This window comes from Diadema antillarum, unplaced genomic scaffold, assembly GCF_040938485.1.
Source record: "Diadema antillarum isolate AM-2024a unplaced genomic scaffold, OU_Dant_1.0 seq00000569_RagTag, whole genome shotgun sequence".
Taxonomy (NCBI): Eukaryota; Metazoa; Echinodermata; class Echinoidea; order Diadematoida; family Diadematidae; genus Diadema; species Diadema antillarum.
In genome coordinates, this window is record NW_027271507.1 from 946,817 (window position 1) to 964,924 (window position 18,108).

Genomic DNA, 18,108 nt, shown 5'->3' on the forward strand with positions numbered 1-18,108 from the left:
CGTCGCCTTGTTGAGGGAATAACATGGTTGAACAGGCTTGATTAGTTGACTGCTGCCTGATGGCCGCGTGGGGGCGGCACTCATCCGTAAAGTTAGTTTACTGAATTCATGTCCGTGAAAGGTCCAAGGTAAACTTTCCAATCACAGCTCCTGTCAAGTTCGATGGAGGTGAAGGAACTTTGCTTTTTCAAGTACAGAAGGTTAGAAACTTCGCTCTATTTTTGTAAAGGGTTCGTCCTTGAGTCAAATCAAAATTCTAATGTCTCATTGCTTGTAATAGCTCATTCCAGCATGAATACTGAGTCCTCGTCAAAACAACCATCGGTTGCTTTTTCTGTCGGTTCTCTTAATATCTGTCCTACTGCATGGAGAGGGCGTCTCTGATTCCTGTGGAATCAACGGAAAGAACCTCTTGTCTGAAGAGGTAATGATTACCATTTTGATGACTTTTTTTTTTCAAAATACTTTAGTGAATCGATGTTTCTTCTCAAATTACCAACAAACACTCTCAAGTACTGGTTTAGAAGAATCGAAAGTACGATTAAATGGTGTAATATGCCAGGGCCTCCCGTTTGTATAGAAGGTATGCAAGAATCGCGTTTCTCAAGTAATTATTGTACCATTACTCTGGCAAAGGGCAGGGCACCCTAGTCGACACCTACCGACAGATGCGGAGTTTATGGTTTTGGCCAGGGTCACCTACGATCGTAGAAAGTTGCTTTGGGACCAGGCGGTTACCCATCTCATTACGTTTGGCACATGGCGCTCCTAAGAGGTCTAGCAAAGTGTTTACCCGTTCCATGCATACTGAATTCTGAAATAACACCAGGTTCCCGTAGGGAAAGGGTTAACTCGTGTGATTGAGAGAGTTCAGGGCATCTAAATCTCTTCATTCTAGGCGATTGAGGTATAAATATATCACTCGTAATCTTCGTACAGCTCGGTTAATAGAGTATGTCTTCTTATTGGTCAGTCATGTCGGTATTAATCCTTAAGAAAACACTTCGTTTCTGAGGTCCAACGATAGAGTTCGTAGGGTCCAATGAGAGAAGGTCGTGATAAGGAAAGTCACTTAGAAACGGTGTGGGATGCTTTCAGTGCGTGTCTGTTACAGTTTCTTCTTTTTTCTTTTGTTCTCTCTTTTCTTGTCCTTCTTCTTTCCTTTATTTAAAACATCATCTTCATTTTGGTCGTTAGAATGGCTTGTGAGGAATACATCACTTTGGTCTCATTACTCGTAGAATCGAATGGTCTTATTGAACTTGTAGGAATGATGAATATCTGTCACCGGTTCTGAAGAGTATAAGTTGCTGATGGTATGATTTATTGTGACATTAGAGAAGTTTCTCTAGAAGGGATGTGGCTTATTTTCCGTTCGTAAGGCGTGACATTTAAAAGAAAGAGAAATGAGATAAGCTTTTGTGGGTAAACATATTCACTTAGTATAGATTACAAGACGAATCTATTGCCAAAAACAAATGGGATTGATTGATTTGGAGTGAATAATAAAGTGCGTGAAAAATGATGAATAATAACATTGACAACGAACGTAGAAGCAAGAAAAAAAAAAGGTTGCATAAATGAACTGACTGACGTGATTAAGACATGGATCATCCCCTTTCCATTACGACACAAACACAAGATAGAAAAAACAACAACGGACATTTCATTTACCACTAGAAGCAATCATTCAATCACTACACTACTAGTACTTTGTACAGCTATGACAGACACACGCCATTTTATCAGTTTTTGCCTTGTTATCGAGAGCATACTTTTCTATGGACGGAAGACTTCCATAATGTTTTGTATTTTTACAATGTGCGTATAGTCTTCATGCACTCTGATACTGATAAAAGAAGTGATAAATATAGAAAAAAATAATTGTTCGTCTGAGAGAAGTAGTACCACAAAATGCTGAAATACTAAAAATCAATAGAAGTTATATAATGAAAAAAAAAACTCTTGTGACTCCGAGTCTCATGACTGTATGACATCGAGAGGTAATGAACATAGAAGACTGATATGCTTTAACCTATACAGACATACTGGGCATTACATACAAACTATACTTCGCTTGGTCGTCGATGGAAGTATAGCCCCCTACGACATCCGCAACAGTGGCCCCATCGCACGACCACCAGTACTTTAGTTACGATGTGACGGAGGAGTTACTCCAGAGGAACTCCCACGGCCTTCTGGAGGTAGTCCTCAGCATTTAATGTTGCCATCTATATTCAAAAGGATCGTCTAGCCCCTGGCACCATCGAAGGATGATCGTGTCTAAGAGAGCGAATGTTCTTTTATTTTCATTTTGAGCTTTTCGCTTCCCCCAGAGGCTATACTCGTGTTTATGGTCGATTGGCATAGATGTATATGCCACCAGCCTGATTGCGATGTGTTAAGGGGAGAGCATGGGGGACATTGTTTAATTAATGCCGTTACGAGGTTGCAGGGGCATGGTATAAAGTTATATGTTCGTACTGTTAGCACCCTTGACCTAAGGTGATTTCGATCAAGATATTCCAATCAAGATATTCCAATAAAATAAAAGGGTAAGAAACAATATATAAGTATACAATATACAAGTATACAATATCATCACCATCACTCTTTATAGACCCTTCTATGTCCGGACCTCCCTTAAATGTTAGTTTGTGGACAAAACGAAGGCAAATACTTCATCTGACAAATTTGTACACCAGCGGACTAACCTGAGAAAGAAAAATGAGTCAGTCAGTGACAAAGGAATGGTCAATGGTCTGAGAGTGCTCTACCGGTAATTACTAGCCATGTTGAGAAAGAGCTGCTATTGATGAGATCACTTGCTAACATGGACGTGCAGTAAGCGATTCCAAAGAGTTACTATCAACTGCAAACAAATATAGGATTTAACGAAGATGGATATTCGAGGAATTTGTCAGAGGACTATTAAAAGATGAATGAAGTAATTGATCAAAATAGGGCTTGCGAGCACCAGTTACTAAATTTTAGAAAGATGTTATTTTTTTTTACCAATCGTAAATTATCACCTAATGCAACTTTTCCTGATTCTCGTACCAATGTATTATAGTGCAGCATAATCTCTCTTGTTATAACATGATGTAAGATACTTTACTGCATTTTCTTTTAAAATCGAGAAGAATTAGGATTGCATGTAATATACAACCGGATTTAGGTTCCTTCTGTAGATACATGTGGATGACTTCATTCTCTGACTGCGACCAAAGACTTCTTTCAAAACAGATTACATCATTGGAAAATAAATTGAGCATTGAAAAAATAAAGTTCTATCCATCCCCATTCATTTTCATTGTGCACTTAAATATTTATGCTAAAGAATGAGAACTTAAAGGATATTTCAGTTCAAAATTTGATCTAGTAAAATAGAACAATGTGACCGTGTATCACAAAAAGGCGCACGGTCTGATTTTCCGCGAGAGTTCAGAATAGGGGAAAAGGGGAAACCTAGTCAATTATTACTTTTGTATGTTTTCTGAAAGAGCAATTCTTCTTTGATATATTTCTAAAGTTTGATATCATAAAACAAATAGAAAACTATCTTTTTTGAATTTTTTCTAGAACATTTTGTTTCGGTCTGACGTACATTTTCTCATGTTTGCGGATTCGGAGCACTAGAAAACCTTCAAGCACTTTTCACAGTTCACAACTCTAATAACTTTTGAACGGATGATACTCTTGCGTTGGAAGTTAGTATCGGCTATGAATAAAATGTACTATTAATGATGAGCAGACTTTCATTTTAAGTTGATAATCCCTCCATCATGTCCATAGTAATTGCCATGGAGATTTACGCCCTATTCCTTGTCCATTAATTGCAGAGAGCACAGCTGGGTGAAATTACACACTTGACTATATCCAAAGCTTCCAAGCCTCTTTTCTCAGTACACACCTTTCAAGAGTGTGTACTTTCTTTCCATTATTTAGATGGGTTTGGAAAGTCAATTTAAATTGAATTGCATATATGTAATTTTAAAGAGTCTGCTCTTTCAGAAGCCGCCCTTAATATAACAAAAATCCATATGTGGTGACTTTTCAAAGGTTTTGTGATGCAGTTTAACATGCTACTATGTCATGTGTTGTAAACCCGTTCTCTGTGAGATATGGAATTCTCCATATAAACACCTTGTACACCATCCAGATTTCTTGTAGTAATCAGGACAAGTCTGTCGGGTTCCATGACATTCACTCCTGCGACAATTGCTTCCATGAAACATCTGCATGCTAAGCCAAACGTAAATTCTACCCACTCACATAACCCCAACCCTTATTCTAATCCTCACATCAAACTAAATCTAAAACCCTATCACAACCCTGATTCAAACCCTAAGTCCTTGGAGAAAATAAGACCGGAACAATTGTCGCAGGAGCAATGTCGTGTTACCGCGTCGAGTATGTTTTCTGTTTCTCTTTTAGAAATACGAACTTTGGGCCATGATATACCCCGCCGTGCATGGATTTGAACATAGCGTGAACTTTTATCTGAACGCGAATTACATGAATTGCGTAATGGACTGATCATTGTCATTATTCACAGACAATTCAACTCCTTCCTTTTCAGACACCAGCTAATTGTATAGCCTATGCCACGCTGATTTTTTTTTTTTGTGGTACATCGATATCATTTCAATGTATAACATGTTATTGTTGTATGGAACAAAGCAAGCTGAAAAAATATCGTGCCGTAAAAATTAAACTGACAGGCACTGCCTTCATATATAATTATTTGAATGACCTTCAAAGACAGAAAAATAGTAATTTCAGTACAGTCCATATTTGTATAATATATTCTACTCTTCTAAAACATGACGACACATGAATAGACGGTGTATGAAACTGATCAACAGTGCGTACACTTTGAATCATGAATAACATCAGCATCGTAATATCGCCAGCCTATGATATTGAGAATTTATTGTAAGAAATAGATAGATAAATAGATAGATAGATAGATAGAAAGAAAGATAGAAAGATTGAGAGAGAGAGAGAGAGAGAGAGAGAGAGAGAGAAACATACACAGATAGAGAGAGCTTAAGAGCTTGCATTGACATCGTAAATAGCTGTTGACTGGATGGCAAAAGTTCGGTTAACAGATAACATTATCTCACAGTTCGCATTACATCGTTGTGCTCGGGAGGGGGTTTGATGCATTGTGGGCTATGAGTGTCTCAGACTTGATCTAAAGGTAGACGTCTCATTCGTACGAAAGGAGTACCGCCTTTTCCTGCCGCAACAAATGATCCTGATGAACGCCCTGCGGTACTCCTTGTTAAAGCACGTGTATATACACGGATTCACCGCAGACGACACATAGCCCAGCCACGTGAAGGCGATGAAGAGTTCGTCTGGAATCTTGCACGTGGTGCAGAACCCGTTGGCGAGGTGCATGACGAAGAAAGGCAGCCAGAGAATGATGAAACAGGCGAAGACGACCACCAGGGTCTTGGCGGCCCTCTTCTCGCGCTTGTTCGAAAGCATCTTCTGCCGCGTGTCGGGCACTGCTTCGACCACGGTGCTGCCGTAACCGAGCTTCTGGCCCGGCTTGCGATTCACGTGGAAGCTTATGCGCAGGGGGCGTCGCCTGTAGTCGCTCCCCGGGGAAGGGGGCGCCCCATTGCCCTGAACCGTGAGGAAACTCTTGTCCGGCGAAGGTGAAGGCGGGGGCGGTGGAGTGGAAGAGCGGGACCGCGACACACATTCCCGAGTGGGTGAGGGCTGTGGAAGAGTCTGACCTATACACCTGTGTTCTGTAGCCATGGACGCTTTGCGTCCGCGAAGCTTGCGCACGGCGCGTACATCCACAACAATCATCACCGCCAAAGGCACATAGAATGATCCCATGGAGGAGTAGATGATGAAAGTCTTGTCGAAGAACCCACACGCCTGGCCGTCCTCGCTGAGCGTCTTCTCGGGGTTGATGAAACCTTGGATGAACAGCGGTGCGCAGATGGCGATGGAGACCAGCCAGACGGGAATGATGGTACCGAGGATGCGCTTCTGGGAATTGACCCTCTCGCGGGAATACATGAGTGGGAAGGTGACTGCAAGGTAGCGGTTGACTGCGATGGCGCAGAGGTGGAGAATGGAAGCAGTACATAGGAGGACGTCTAAAGACAAGTGTGTTACGCACAGCCACAGGCCGAATCCCCAGCCGCCTCGAACCTGAAAAATACAATGTAACACAAAACGAATGCCTTGGATCAATTTAGTGCTTTTCTGTTTCGCATTTTTACACATGAAAACAAAAGCTTAACTAGTAAGTCCGCAGACAAATATATCATTTTTTTAAAGAAATTTGTCACAAAACACAAACACAAAATGCAACTTTCAAAGGATTTTGATAATAAGTTACAACAATATTCTCAGGCGTTGATATTACTATTGAGTACTGGATTTACATTGACGATACATTGGCCCGAATTCACGAAGGTTGTACAAATGAGACCATGGTTTAAACCATGGACAAAAACCATGGAGCGCCAAGTGTCGCACGGAATATTTCGTTACCAAATTGGTCATTTCGTCGGCAAAATGACCGTTTCGTTGACGAAATTGTTCATTTCGTTACAAAATAATCATTTCATCGATGAAATGACTGATTTCGTAACGAAACATTCAATGCGACACTTGGCGCTCCATGGTTTTTGTCCATGGTTTAAACCATGGTTTTATTTGTACCACCTTCGTGAATTCGGGCCAAAATGTCTAGTGTAGGGCCTCTGAGTATTACAAAAGAGTCTGTGACAAAATCAACAGGAAAGCAGAATAAACTTTGACAGTAACAACTTGTCACTTCAGAGTTCTGCCACGTTGCAACCTGAGGTCCACTGTGTTCGGGCTATATAATATTTAGCATTTATATGCTAAATGCGCGAGCTACCACTGGACCGTGTGCTTCAAATCCTCTCTTTATAAGGAACTATAGGCTATGAGGATAAAGTACCTTACATGACATATTGTACACAGAGGCACAGCAGCAGATAACGGAGGACGCGAACCAGAGACCTTAAGATTGAGTATGATGATGATGATGATGATGATGATGATAATAGTAGTAGTAGTAGTAGTAGTAATAATAATAATAATAATAATAATAATAATAGTAATAATAATAATAATGATAATAATAACAATAACAATAACAATAATAATAACAATAATAGTAATAATAATGATAATAATAATAATGATAATAGTAATAATAATCATAATAATAACACTAATAACAATAATAATAATAATGATAATGATAATAATAATAATAATATCCATGGATTTATCCACTTACTATAGCCACAGCAGATAAGCCTTATTCTATATCATATCTTTGAAAACGTTGATACCCTTCAAAGCTCGCTTCATGATAATGATTGATGAACAAAGGATAAGGCGGAGAATGTTTAAGTATTCTTATTTCCTTAGAAAATTTCACAGCCCGTAGGTGGAGGTGAAACCATGGAAACATCTCCGCATCCCACATCACATTCTATATTCTACATTATTTCCTTCCTGTTAATAATCGGGTTTGTTGCACGTACAAATAAAATGTGCTTACGAAAACAGCTAAGAAAAGAAAATGACAGAAGTGAAAAGAAAGAGAGGGGAGTCAGATTATTGTGGCTCGTCTGTCAAACCAACAGGCTAAAAACACTCCGATTAAAAAAAATCAGAAAAAAATTATGTCCACATGGTGCATTTTCACTGTGTTTACGGACGATTTCATTGAAGATTTAGTAATGGCCAAGATGACTCGCTCACCCCCCTTCCCCCCCCCCCCCCCATGGAAGACCAGCGAAATCCCCTTGATTATTTGACATTTCCATAGAAATCATGAGAATTAGTCGTTTTAGGCTCTTCCTGTATGAAAATGGGCTAAAACATCAACATAGCAATCCTCCGGGGGCTTTCGAATTGCTTTGACAGGCACGAGCTCGATATGACTGTGTTGTCCATTCCGCTTCTTAATTGATGCCCACAACTAGCATGCTAAGTGAAGTGTAGACTAATGTGGGGTATAGTGATAATTGCAATAAAGATCTTGGCGCCATCGACTGCTGCTTTCCGCTTTCTGAACACAACTTTCTCACAATTTCCTCCCATTGGCACGTCTCACATGTTATACGCAGTTGTTTTGAAACACACATTTTTTCCCCTTCACACCAATTGCCTTGCTAATGGAACATATTATATGTTTGTATCAATGAGCCATGTTTTCTGGCATTCGTGATAAAGCACCAAGCGTTTTTTTTTTTCCATTTTGGTGCACCACGGACAAAGGTGGAAGTTAAATCTGCCCAGGCAGTCGCGCTTGAGGGATGGGCATCGATTTACGACAGGATTGAAAAATTTATATCAATAAGGCGTTGAAGTCGTCGTGAACAGTCGTAGATAAACGATAGGTATCAGCGCTGCCGGGAAACGTGGAGAGCTCGCATTACCGTGTCCTAGCAATGATGGAGGAGCGAATATATGTCCAATTTGTCTTTATTTGATTTATATTCATGGCCAAACATACTGCGGAACTGCGACCGGTAGCCGAAATGGTCATAAAGCGGCAAACGCAGTTACATAATGATATTACGTTTGGACAACCGTTATAACGCAGCATAGAGAAGCGTTACCAATGCATTTCGCATCCACTTCATTATCATGACGACTAACATAATCCCAAATACACATTGGCATCGGGAGTTGACCCGAGACATTTTCATTCGTGTTCAATCATTACAGAAACATTCTTAAAGTAATCATAATTTAGCATGTAACATAACTTTATCGGTAAGCAGGCATCTAACTACACAGTACAATCGATGCGCTATATACTCCACAAGACTAGAGGGGACAATCCTCCTAGTTATGTATAAAGCGTAATGGTCAAATGATGTCTAACGCATCAAATCATATCAGCACGTATCGACTCGCATCACCTTGTATCCAAACGTGACATTTTAAAAAAGTGAATAAAACTTCCACAATCAGCTACGATTTGCAAATTGTGGGTATCATGGCAAGACAGTTGGTACGTAGCAGAAGACCATAATCTGCCAGAGCAACTTGCATCACTTTTCGCGAACCGAGAGAGTTGAGGTGATCGCTAATGTTTCAAACACACTATTGCCCTAAAATGGAGACCAAATTGTGCAAATACGCCAGATTATCAACTGAAATATAGTGACATATGGCCAGGATTATAGCTCTATATAATAATACCAGCAAGAATAAACACAATAACTCACTCCTCGATCAAAACTGGGAGAGAACGCAGAGAAGGAAAAAGAGAAAGCCAAATCTCATACACTGAACCATGTCTCATTTAACACGCACATTAATTTACATACGCACACACACCCTCGCGAAAGACTCTAAACCCAATTCATCAAAATATCAACTACGCCAAGCATGCACATTCATCTGACTTCATGAATTTGCATTTGCATATCCGAAATCTTCTGGTATCCCCTGTAGCATCGGTTATCCTGTTCTAGTTTTCTTACTCTGAACTGAATTCTGGCCCATCTATCAAGATTGGCATCCAGTGGCAAAGTTTTGTTATCTTGCAGATAATGTGACTAAGTTGGACAGAATAATGCATATAAAAAGATATGTTGCAACCCCCCCCCTAAAAAAGGCAAATTCGTGATAATATTGAAAGAAGTTAAAAAAAAAAAACCCTTTGTGCCTAAAATGACTAAACAACATCATCTATCATGAATTCTGTTGGAAGAGTAAATCCGGATTGAAGGTGTTGATATATAAGCTAACAAGAGTTAATATCGCGGCATTCATAACGGTAGTGATTACAAATATTTATGCTTGTGCCCACTGCCCGAGCTTAGTGCAGAGTCACTTCCGCGGTACGGAAGGCTGGAAAGAACGACGCCTGAAACGTGCCCCTATCTATCCATCCCAGCACAATTTGATTAGTATTTCGAATAGGGCGGGAACAAAACAAAAAAGGTTAAAAGTGTCTGCTGAACAACTTCGATCATGCTAAGGGTGCAGGGTGGTAATATGTTATTTCTGTTCGGGAACATAAATCAAACCAAATTTCAACTCAGAAATCAAAGGCAGAGAGGAAGATCCCTTTCTGGTATTGTATAGTGCGCCGCTCCATCTTCACCACTCATTCTATTGCCGAAAGAAGAAGACTTCGGAAACCTACGAGAATTTATCGAATGATTAATATCATGAGAAACTAGGAGAGAGTCCATGTTATTGTGAGACGTGAAGATGCAAAAAGCCGAGATTACTGCAAAGTGGCTGATAGTGAGTTATTTGATATAACAACAAATCAACAATTTAGATGATTAAAAAGCTTTAATACGCGAGCGAGGAAACCGACATGGGGTAAGTTTAGTAGAGGCCTCTCTATCTGGAGCAACCCCCCCCCCCCACACACACACAAACTAGCATTATCTCACGCCACTTGGAAAAGGTCTAAGACCAAAAGATATGAAATTGCTCCCAAATTCGAAAAAAAAACCCGAAAAATCAAATCATACACTGGGGGGGGGGGGGGAAGCGGGTTCGTATATAATGATAGGATTTGACCCAGAGGTTAATGCTTAAGTTCAGCTTCATTTGGTAGTAAATTTGGCGTTCTTGCGCCTCACATGAAAAATGTGTTATAAAATACTTCATTGCAGACATATATGTATACACGAGCCATACACCTTCTAGTTCAATCCTAACTCAGTGGTAATAGGCATCGCGGAGACTGGAAATGGGCTTATACATCTTGTAATCTGATATACTGAGATAATCTAGGTGATCTTGGAAATTTCAAAGGACGAAAAAAAAAGCATCTCGTTGGAGTCTTTTGATTGGCTATAACTTCGTGTGACGTCTTTGTAGTATTCACTCCAAGGATTTGAGTGACACTCTGGACAGGCGACAATGAGAAGCAAAATGACTTCTATAAAAGAGGTCAATAGACGTGTGAACTACACGACTATTAAGTAACTGCAGATGGAAGAAGAGACGTGTGAAGAGGTCAAATGGGATGGGAAGAGGTGATCACGTGACACTTGTTCCTCAACCACCTTGCCTCTCGCCTTACAGATACGAGAGATAGCACTGCTACAGGTGATTGATAACGGGGACCATTTTGCCGGGCTGCTGTTTTGCAATCTACAGGTTTTCAAGCCATGAACAGCAGTCATATATCACCAAAACTGGGGGGAAGATCCGAAAGCCGGGGTATAGGGGTGTCGGTTACCTCAGCAGCGTGACGGAACATTCTGCCGAAAGGTACAGTGATACAAGGGCAAAGAGAAAAAAAGAGAAGAGAGGGTATAGATAGATCGAGGGAGAGATGGAGAGATATAGAAAGAGAGAGAGTAAGAGAAGAAGAAACAGAGGAGAGGAGTGAGGGAGAGAACTTGACATAGAGGGAGAACAGAGATAGAAAGAGAAATAAATCAATGCTCAGAAACGAAGGAAAATGAGGAAAGAAAGAGGGGGGGGGGGGAGAGAAAGAGATTGATTGGTTTAGTTGATTAGTTTGTTTGTTGATGTAACATTCGGTTACGATTTCCCTACGAGAATAAACAGTACTATGCTATTCGGGGGAAAAAAAAAAACCCAAGTTGGAGTTACAAGAGGGAGATACAGCAAAAATCAATGAAAACAGACCCGGAGAAAGTGCACATTCAATGAGCCTCATGAACTTGGACATATATAATGCCGACATTTTATATTCCTCAATGCACAGATGCGTTACCAGGCATATTTCGCATCATCTCATAAAGTAAGGTTGCACGTGCAAAAGGCATGTCATGTGCGATCAAAGCGATGACGAATCCAGAAACGGGAGCGATGCATAATTAAAGCACAAACGCGGTCCATCTTTGAAATGATTGTATTACCTGTTGTCTCTGATTTTGCTGAATTTCTCTCATTTCACGAGACCTATCACAATCGCGAAATTGAGCGCTGACATGGAGAAGGGGGTGGGGGAGTACAGATAAAAGAAAATGGCACACTTACATCGGCAAATATACCGAGGGTAGATGGGGTAGTGGGAGGCTCCATTTTACCTGCAGGATGCAGAGACGAGAGTGGTGATACAACGCCGCTCTGCACCGCCTCTACCATCCATCAAAGTCTAAAGACCATTCTCACATCAAGTCCGATTTGTTCTGGTCATATGTTACGCTAAGTGAAATTCAGGGGAGAGGGTTAAAGGTAGGATAGCGCTGTCGCAACCCTGAACATTAGATTCCTTTCATAAGCTGGTATGTTGTAGAAGTATAGGTAATTCAGACTTTTCCTCGGAATGATAAACCTGGAAATTTCTTTGGAATAGAGGAGGAAACAACTAAAGATTCCCAGTGAACATATCGGACCCGTTATCATGATTATTAGTAGGATGCAAAGGGGAAAGTATTTTCAAGTGATAACTATGCAAAATTCCCTTACTTTTGTAAAAGGAAATAGGGATATAGATAACCTTAAAAGGTAGGATGGCGTTTTTGTCTTTTGACTTCCTCTTATTACTTCCAACTTCTGAAGGATGCACATGTAAAAAGTCTTTCAATAGCGCAGGGATATTTACGCTATCAAGTTCTTTGAAAATGGAATAAGCAGCTTAGGTTAGATTATCTTCCGTCAACTCTTACGACTATCGAATGAAATCTGCGCGAATGATAATAATAATAATAATAAATCATTTATTAAGCGCAGAAACTATGTCTATATATTCTACTGCGCTTAGACCAACTTACCTACTGAAATGCTGTGCTTTGGTTCATTACCCTATTACTATGTATGTCACTAGTTTGCCCAGTTGATCTTTAAGCATTGTTAACAACTTTATTCAATGTCAACTCAGGTAAAAGTCTTTTCAAACCAACGTGTTTCTCTGAAAGCATATTAAATGTAATAAGTACAAATCTTCCGTACTTTCCTGTTATTTCCCCTGTCCAAACGCACAACATGATATAGTGAAACAGCAAGAGATTGATTGTTGTTTTAGTAAAAGAGATTACTTCTGAAATATTGATACAAACAGGGATGAATAGATATGGAAGATAAAAAAGTGTGAATCAAAAGATAATACGCATATTGGACATATTTATTGCTGTCAATCAGTTATTCTGTGTCTGTTGTCTGCTGAGGAAAACATACGAAACAGTGGTTTCGCAAGATACATTCTCTGATTTTTCTACCATGATTTCATGAATAAGCGTCTCTTTAAGACTCGAGTAAATAAACCGGCAAATATCGGAGAACTGATGCCTGTACTTTAACTGTCATGACATAGGTAAAAGACAGGGAGGTCAAAGATATATTCAGGTCATCTTTAGTGTGCAATTGCAGTTGGTTTCATGCTTATATCAATCGCATTCAATTCGAACAAAACTTATGATCGAGGACAGCTCTTTCTATAGGGTCCTGGGAAGCGCAGACATGTCGCGTATTCTGCGTGCCAATTCATCAATACAATCACCATGCTATGAATGGACGACACAAATATAGCTCGCCGAATGTAGCGACAGTGTGGAAAGTAATAGGTATACTAGGTAATGTACTTGACTTGGACAAAAGTATGGATGTACAATAGCCTGACCGAGATGACTGCTAGAAAAAGACACCACTGCATGATGTTTTCGAGATGATACTCAGTGCTTCTCCGGGCAAGCAGTGCGTCGAAAAGGGCTCTGTGGGAAGAAAGGGGTAATCCGCTCCAAAGGGCGGGGACTCGTGTGGAGCCCACGGCGTCTGCCAGAATTGAATTAGATTCATTGATAGCAGAAGATGGGGAAGAGGGGTGGGGTGGGGGGGGGGGGGGTGGGGAGGGGGTTCGAAGGCCAAATGAATATTGATCTCTCTCAGATCGTTTTATTTTCTTCCCGAATCGTGGTAACTAATATCCCCTGCCCAGACCACTCACTGTAGAGTTCTCGACCAAACCTGAAAAGGATATTCTAAATCCATTATGTCATTCGAAAAACAGCTCTAGGGTATTCTCAACTCGTCTAAGCATAAACAGAAGAAAATCAGGCGGTAGAGGAGCAATCATTTTGCAATTTTTGTTTTCTAAATGATTATCTGAAGCCATTTATATTTTGGGCAGCATCGAGTCTGTTATTTTCGTATTTCGACTTTCATTGCATTAGTAACTTATGCAATGCCCACGATTGATACCTTGTTTTTATATTGGGTTACTTCTGCGATAACTTATGTTGCTATTAGATTAGTAGTGGTCGTCCTACACGATGCACCGTAACATATACATGTCTGTTGTTGCTTGGATTGAAGACTTCTGAGGAGTAGTAAACACAAACATGTACTTGAAATGTGCATTTAAACTCATCCGTTGTGCTCAATGTCGTGATCTTGATCGTAAGACAACTGAAAATGTTTACATGCAAAGCGAGTGAAAATGGAGTCCTTGTAATGTTTTCACTCATTACCTTGACAAACATACGTTGTTTTCTTCGGAATATCCTAAGTGCTTCTCTGCATCCGATTCTAACCTTCAGAGACAATGTGACGCGAGTAGAGAAACTTCAAAGCCAGAGGCAAAAGAGTGGAAAGAGAAAACACAACTCTAAAGTACATTCTCACATGTTACATTACACAGCTGGATTTAAACACCACGGCGCCAAGCATTTTCGACTGAAATAATAAACATAACTTTATTCATTACACGAGATTATGTTACGTAAAACGCAACAAAACACAAACAAAAGAGCAACCAAATTCAGAACAGTTTTAAGAAAATGAAAATATGCCCACTGCTTTCTAAAATAACCAATATCTGTAACGTCATATTTCACTTGCTGTGGGTTATGATTTTAGCTATATCACTCGGAACGGCCTGTCTCAACGGCAATAATTTCAGTGAATGCCTATAGGGCATGTAAGTTTGAGCGAAAAAAGGAACTCCAATACAAATTCATAGGTCACTTTGTGATAATTACATTCTTTAGGAAGTATAATATCTAAACACTGGGGACTTTCTGTCCGTTGAGATTTTCTCCGTTTCCGGTAATAGAACAGTCGGCGTTATTTCTTCCTAGAGTTCTCCCTTTTATGTGTTTTGTTGTTGGTTTTGACGCTACGGGCAGTGTCCTCTTGGTTCGTGTTTCCTCTTGGCATTTCCGCTCCGCCCGAACTCTTCTGATGAAGAATAACTTCTGCTCGTCCTATACGTTGAAGAGAGTCAATCTAAAGTCCAAGTAGGGTCACGGAGATAACCTCCAAATCCCTTGCAATTTTCGCTTTGATTTTTGACAAAGTTCTCATATATTCAGAATGCGACGCGTCCAGTGTATATCATATTATCACATATGTGATAATATTGAGGCATCGATCTTCTTCATCATTGATGATTTCAAGTCGTCAGGTGTCAGTTGTCAATTTTAGTAACATCAATTTCGCTTCCACTGGAAACGTTGTCTGTCTATTTTTGAATATACGAGATCCGAAAAAGTTTTCATTTGGCGAACCAATTTTGAACAATTATTGTGATAGTGATAGAAGGAGATCCCTCGACGTTCACATTACCTATTTTGTTTCTTGAAATGTGTTCTTCATACCTCTCAGTCTAGTACAGTTGTGTATACAATTCCCTTTGTAACTTTATCTCTCTCTTTCTCTGTCCTATCTGTTTAAGTATTTCCTTTTATATTTCCAATCATTACGGACCACTAAAATTTCAAATTCAAAGATTTTAGTGACCCTAACGGGCAACCAGAAGAAAACAGTTAGTGTCCAGCCCTGCATATACATACCTACATACACGCATACATACCTACTTACACACATGCACACATACACACAATCTTTCTGTCCTAACTAGTAATTACTGAAATTTCATTCGTATCATAGTCTATTAAACCATCATTCTATGTGAATTCTTATTTTGGCTCCTCTGAGTGAACGAAAAAATTATCTGCCTTGAAAGTGCTGGTAACACTATATGAAGACATCAAAAGAATCGTCAGCCTGCAGAGAAATCAATAAGTGGTGACTGTTTGAGTGTAGAAAAGAGAAGCAACGCGCACACAGCTGCATTTTTCCATTTCGTCTGCGCAGACCCAAGATCGGGGAAACACTCGTTGGGGGTACGGAATGGCTTAAGAGGTGCTTTAGTTTCCCCGTATGCCACTCCGCGGATCCGTCCCCTCAGACGACACGCGGGAGCGCGCGAAACCCAAACCGCCCTGACTTCCCGATTTGTCGATATTCCGGCTGTCTAACGGAGCAGGTGCGTGCGCAACTCGAGAGACTCTAAATGGCTCGGGTTTCCTCCGCTCTCCAACCGAAACCTGTCCGCCTATAACGCTGCAAATTGACTCTCTGAAGGTGATACGCCCTACCGTTTTGAGCCTCTTCCTCCTTTTTCTTTTCTTCTCCTCATATATCATTCCTAGTGGAATGATTGAAGTTTCGCTATTTTTACCACTTTTATTTTTATCACGTACCGCCTAGGACGCGTGCGTTCGGGCATGTTGAAGTTTTGACAAGATGCTTACTTACAAAATAGGAAATTCCCAAATATGAATAAACAATATCAGATATAATTACAGACGCCAGAGAAAGGTGAATATTTCTTGTAAAGAATTATAAAACAGTGCATCCCCAAATATGAATAAACAATATCAGATATAATTACAGACGCCACAGAAAGGTGAATATTTCTTGTAAAGAATTATAAAACAGTGCATTTAATGGGATATTCTATCTTTTATATAGCATGGGCACAGAAGTTGGCAAGCTGGTTGGTCAGACATGCTACTAACAGATCAAGATAATTGACTTTATTTCTATCATGATCTATCTGATTTTGATGAGGTAGCAAAACGCGTGTTTCATGAGACCCCAAGAACATAATTTTTCCTCGTAAATGGAAATGACATTCCGATTTTTTTTCTGTGTAAATGGAAATGACATTCTGCGTATAAAACAACTACAGTCATGCTGAGCAGTACTGGTAACTGGTAACCGTCCCTGCTTTCGTTCTTGTCCTTGTCATAGTCCTTTTTTTATTTTCTGATTATTTCGCCTGACGTTAGGATATCAAAATTTTCATACATGAAGTCCTTGACGGATCTTGAGATGCCCTCACCTACCAGAGTGATTCGCAAATTGTACAAGCTATGCTTTTCTTGTGAATTCCTCTTTTCCATGTACAGTTACTAATGAAAATTGTATCGCTCACTTGTTTATTTATCCAAACCAAAGGTGATATCATTATAATTATTGTATTCATGTTTTGTTGAAACTTACGTGATTCAAAGTTCCTGAAAATATTATGTACTCATGTAAGCGTTATGTATATTACTTTATATTGAAATCAAATCATTTTGAATTGATTTGAAATTGAATTGAACGAAAAAAAAATGATAACGATGAAAGCCCAGATCTGTCCAATGATCCATCGAAGCTTGATCTTTGTTAGTTTACAGCAAATGTTACACATGTAGAAATGATCACTTTATGTGCCGCTCCCTGTTTTTGATCGACTCTTGCTTTATTTTCTATTTCTTCCCAATCCAGCTTTACTGCAGCAGGTAACTCTGTCTGTGTATGCAATTTGTATTCGTGTACCAATTTACCAAGTTGAATGACGTAACCACCTTTCCACCTGTACATTCCCCTATCTATACCTGTAATCTGCCTGTTATATTTGTGTGCCTGCCATGTTTTGTTGTCTCTTTCACCCATCTCCTTGTCACCCATTCCTTCTATACCTCCTTCCCCCTCACGCTCCCTCTTATTGCCTCTCTCTCGCACACACAGACACACAGACACACAGACACACACAGAGAGACACACACACTATCTCTTGTGCAACGGTGCTTTCTATGTTTTTTCCCCACTCATCAACAGCGCTATTGCGCACAATATTGAAGAGACATTTTGTGAGCGGGGTGTGCCGACAAACGGGCAGGCACCTGTGAAGGCTGTCTGTGGATAGAGTTCTCGATTAATTCGGAGACGGGATCGAAGCGGGCGTCCGCCCGGATGAGAAGATCGTCTGCTTGTGATGTGCCCGCCCGACAGCGCTAGCGCCTTCTCCGCATGTGATGAAAAAAAAAGAAAATAGTCCGTTTTAAACGCGCATGATATGCACAT

The 18,108-nt window shown here is 40.1% G+C and overlaps 1 protein-coding gene across 1 annotated transcript in view; it reads right to left on the bottom strand.

Annotated features, from left to right (window-relative positions):
* Positions 1-5,178: 5,178 nt before the first annotated feature.
* Positions 5,179-18,108, bottom strand: part of LOC139735309 (D(4) dopamine receptor-like) — a 147,528-nt gene continuing 134,598 nt past the window's right edge. Inside the window, exon 2 of the mRNA XM_071646066.1 lies at positions 5,179-6,183. Within this exon, the coding sequence (XP_071502167.1) occupies positions 5,179-6,183 (1,005 nt within the window). The remainder of the gene's footprint in view (positions 6,184-18,108) is intronic.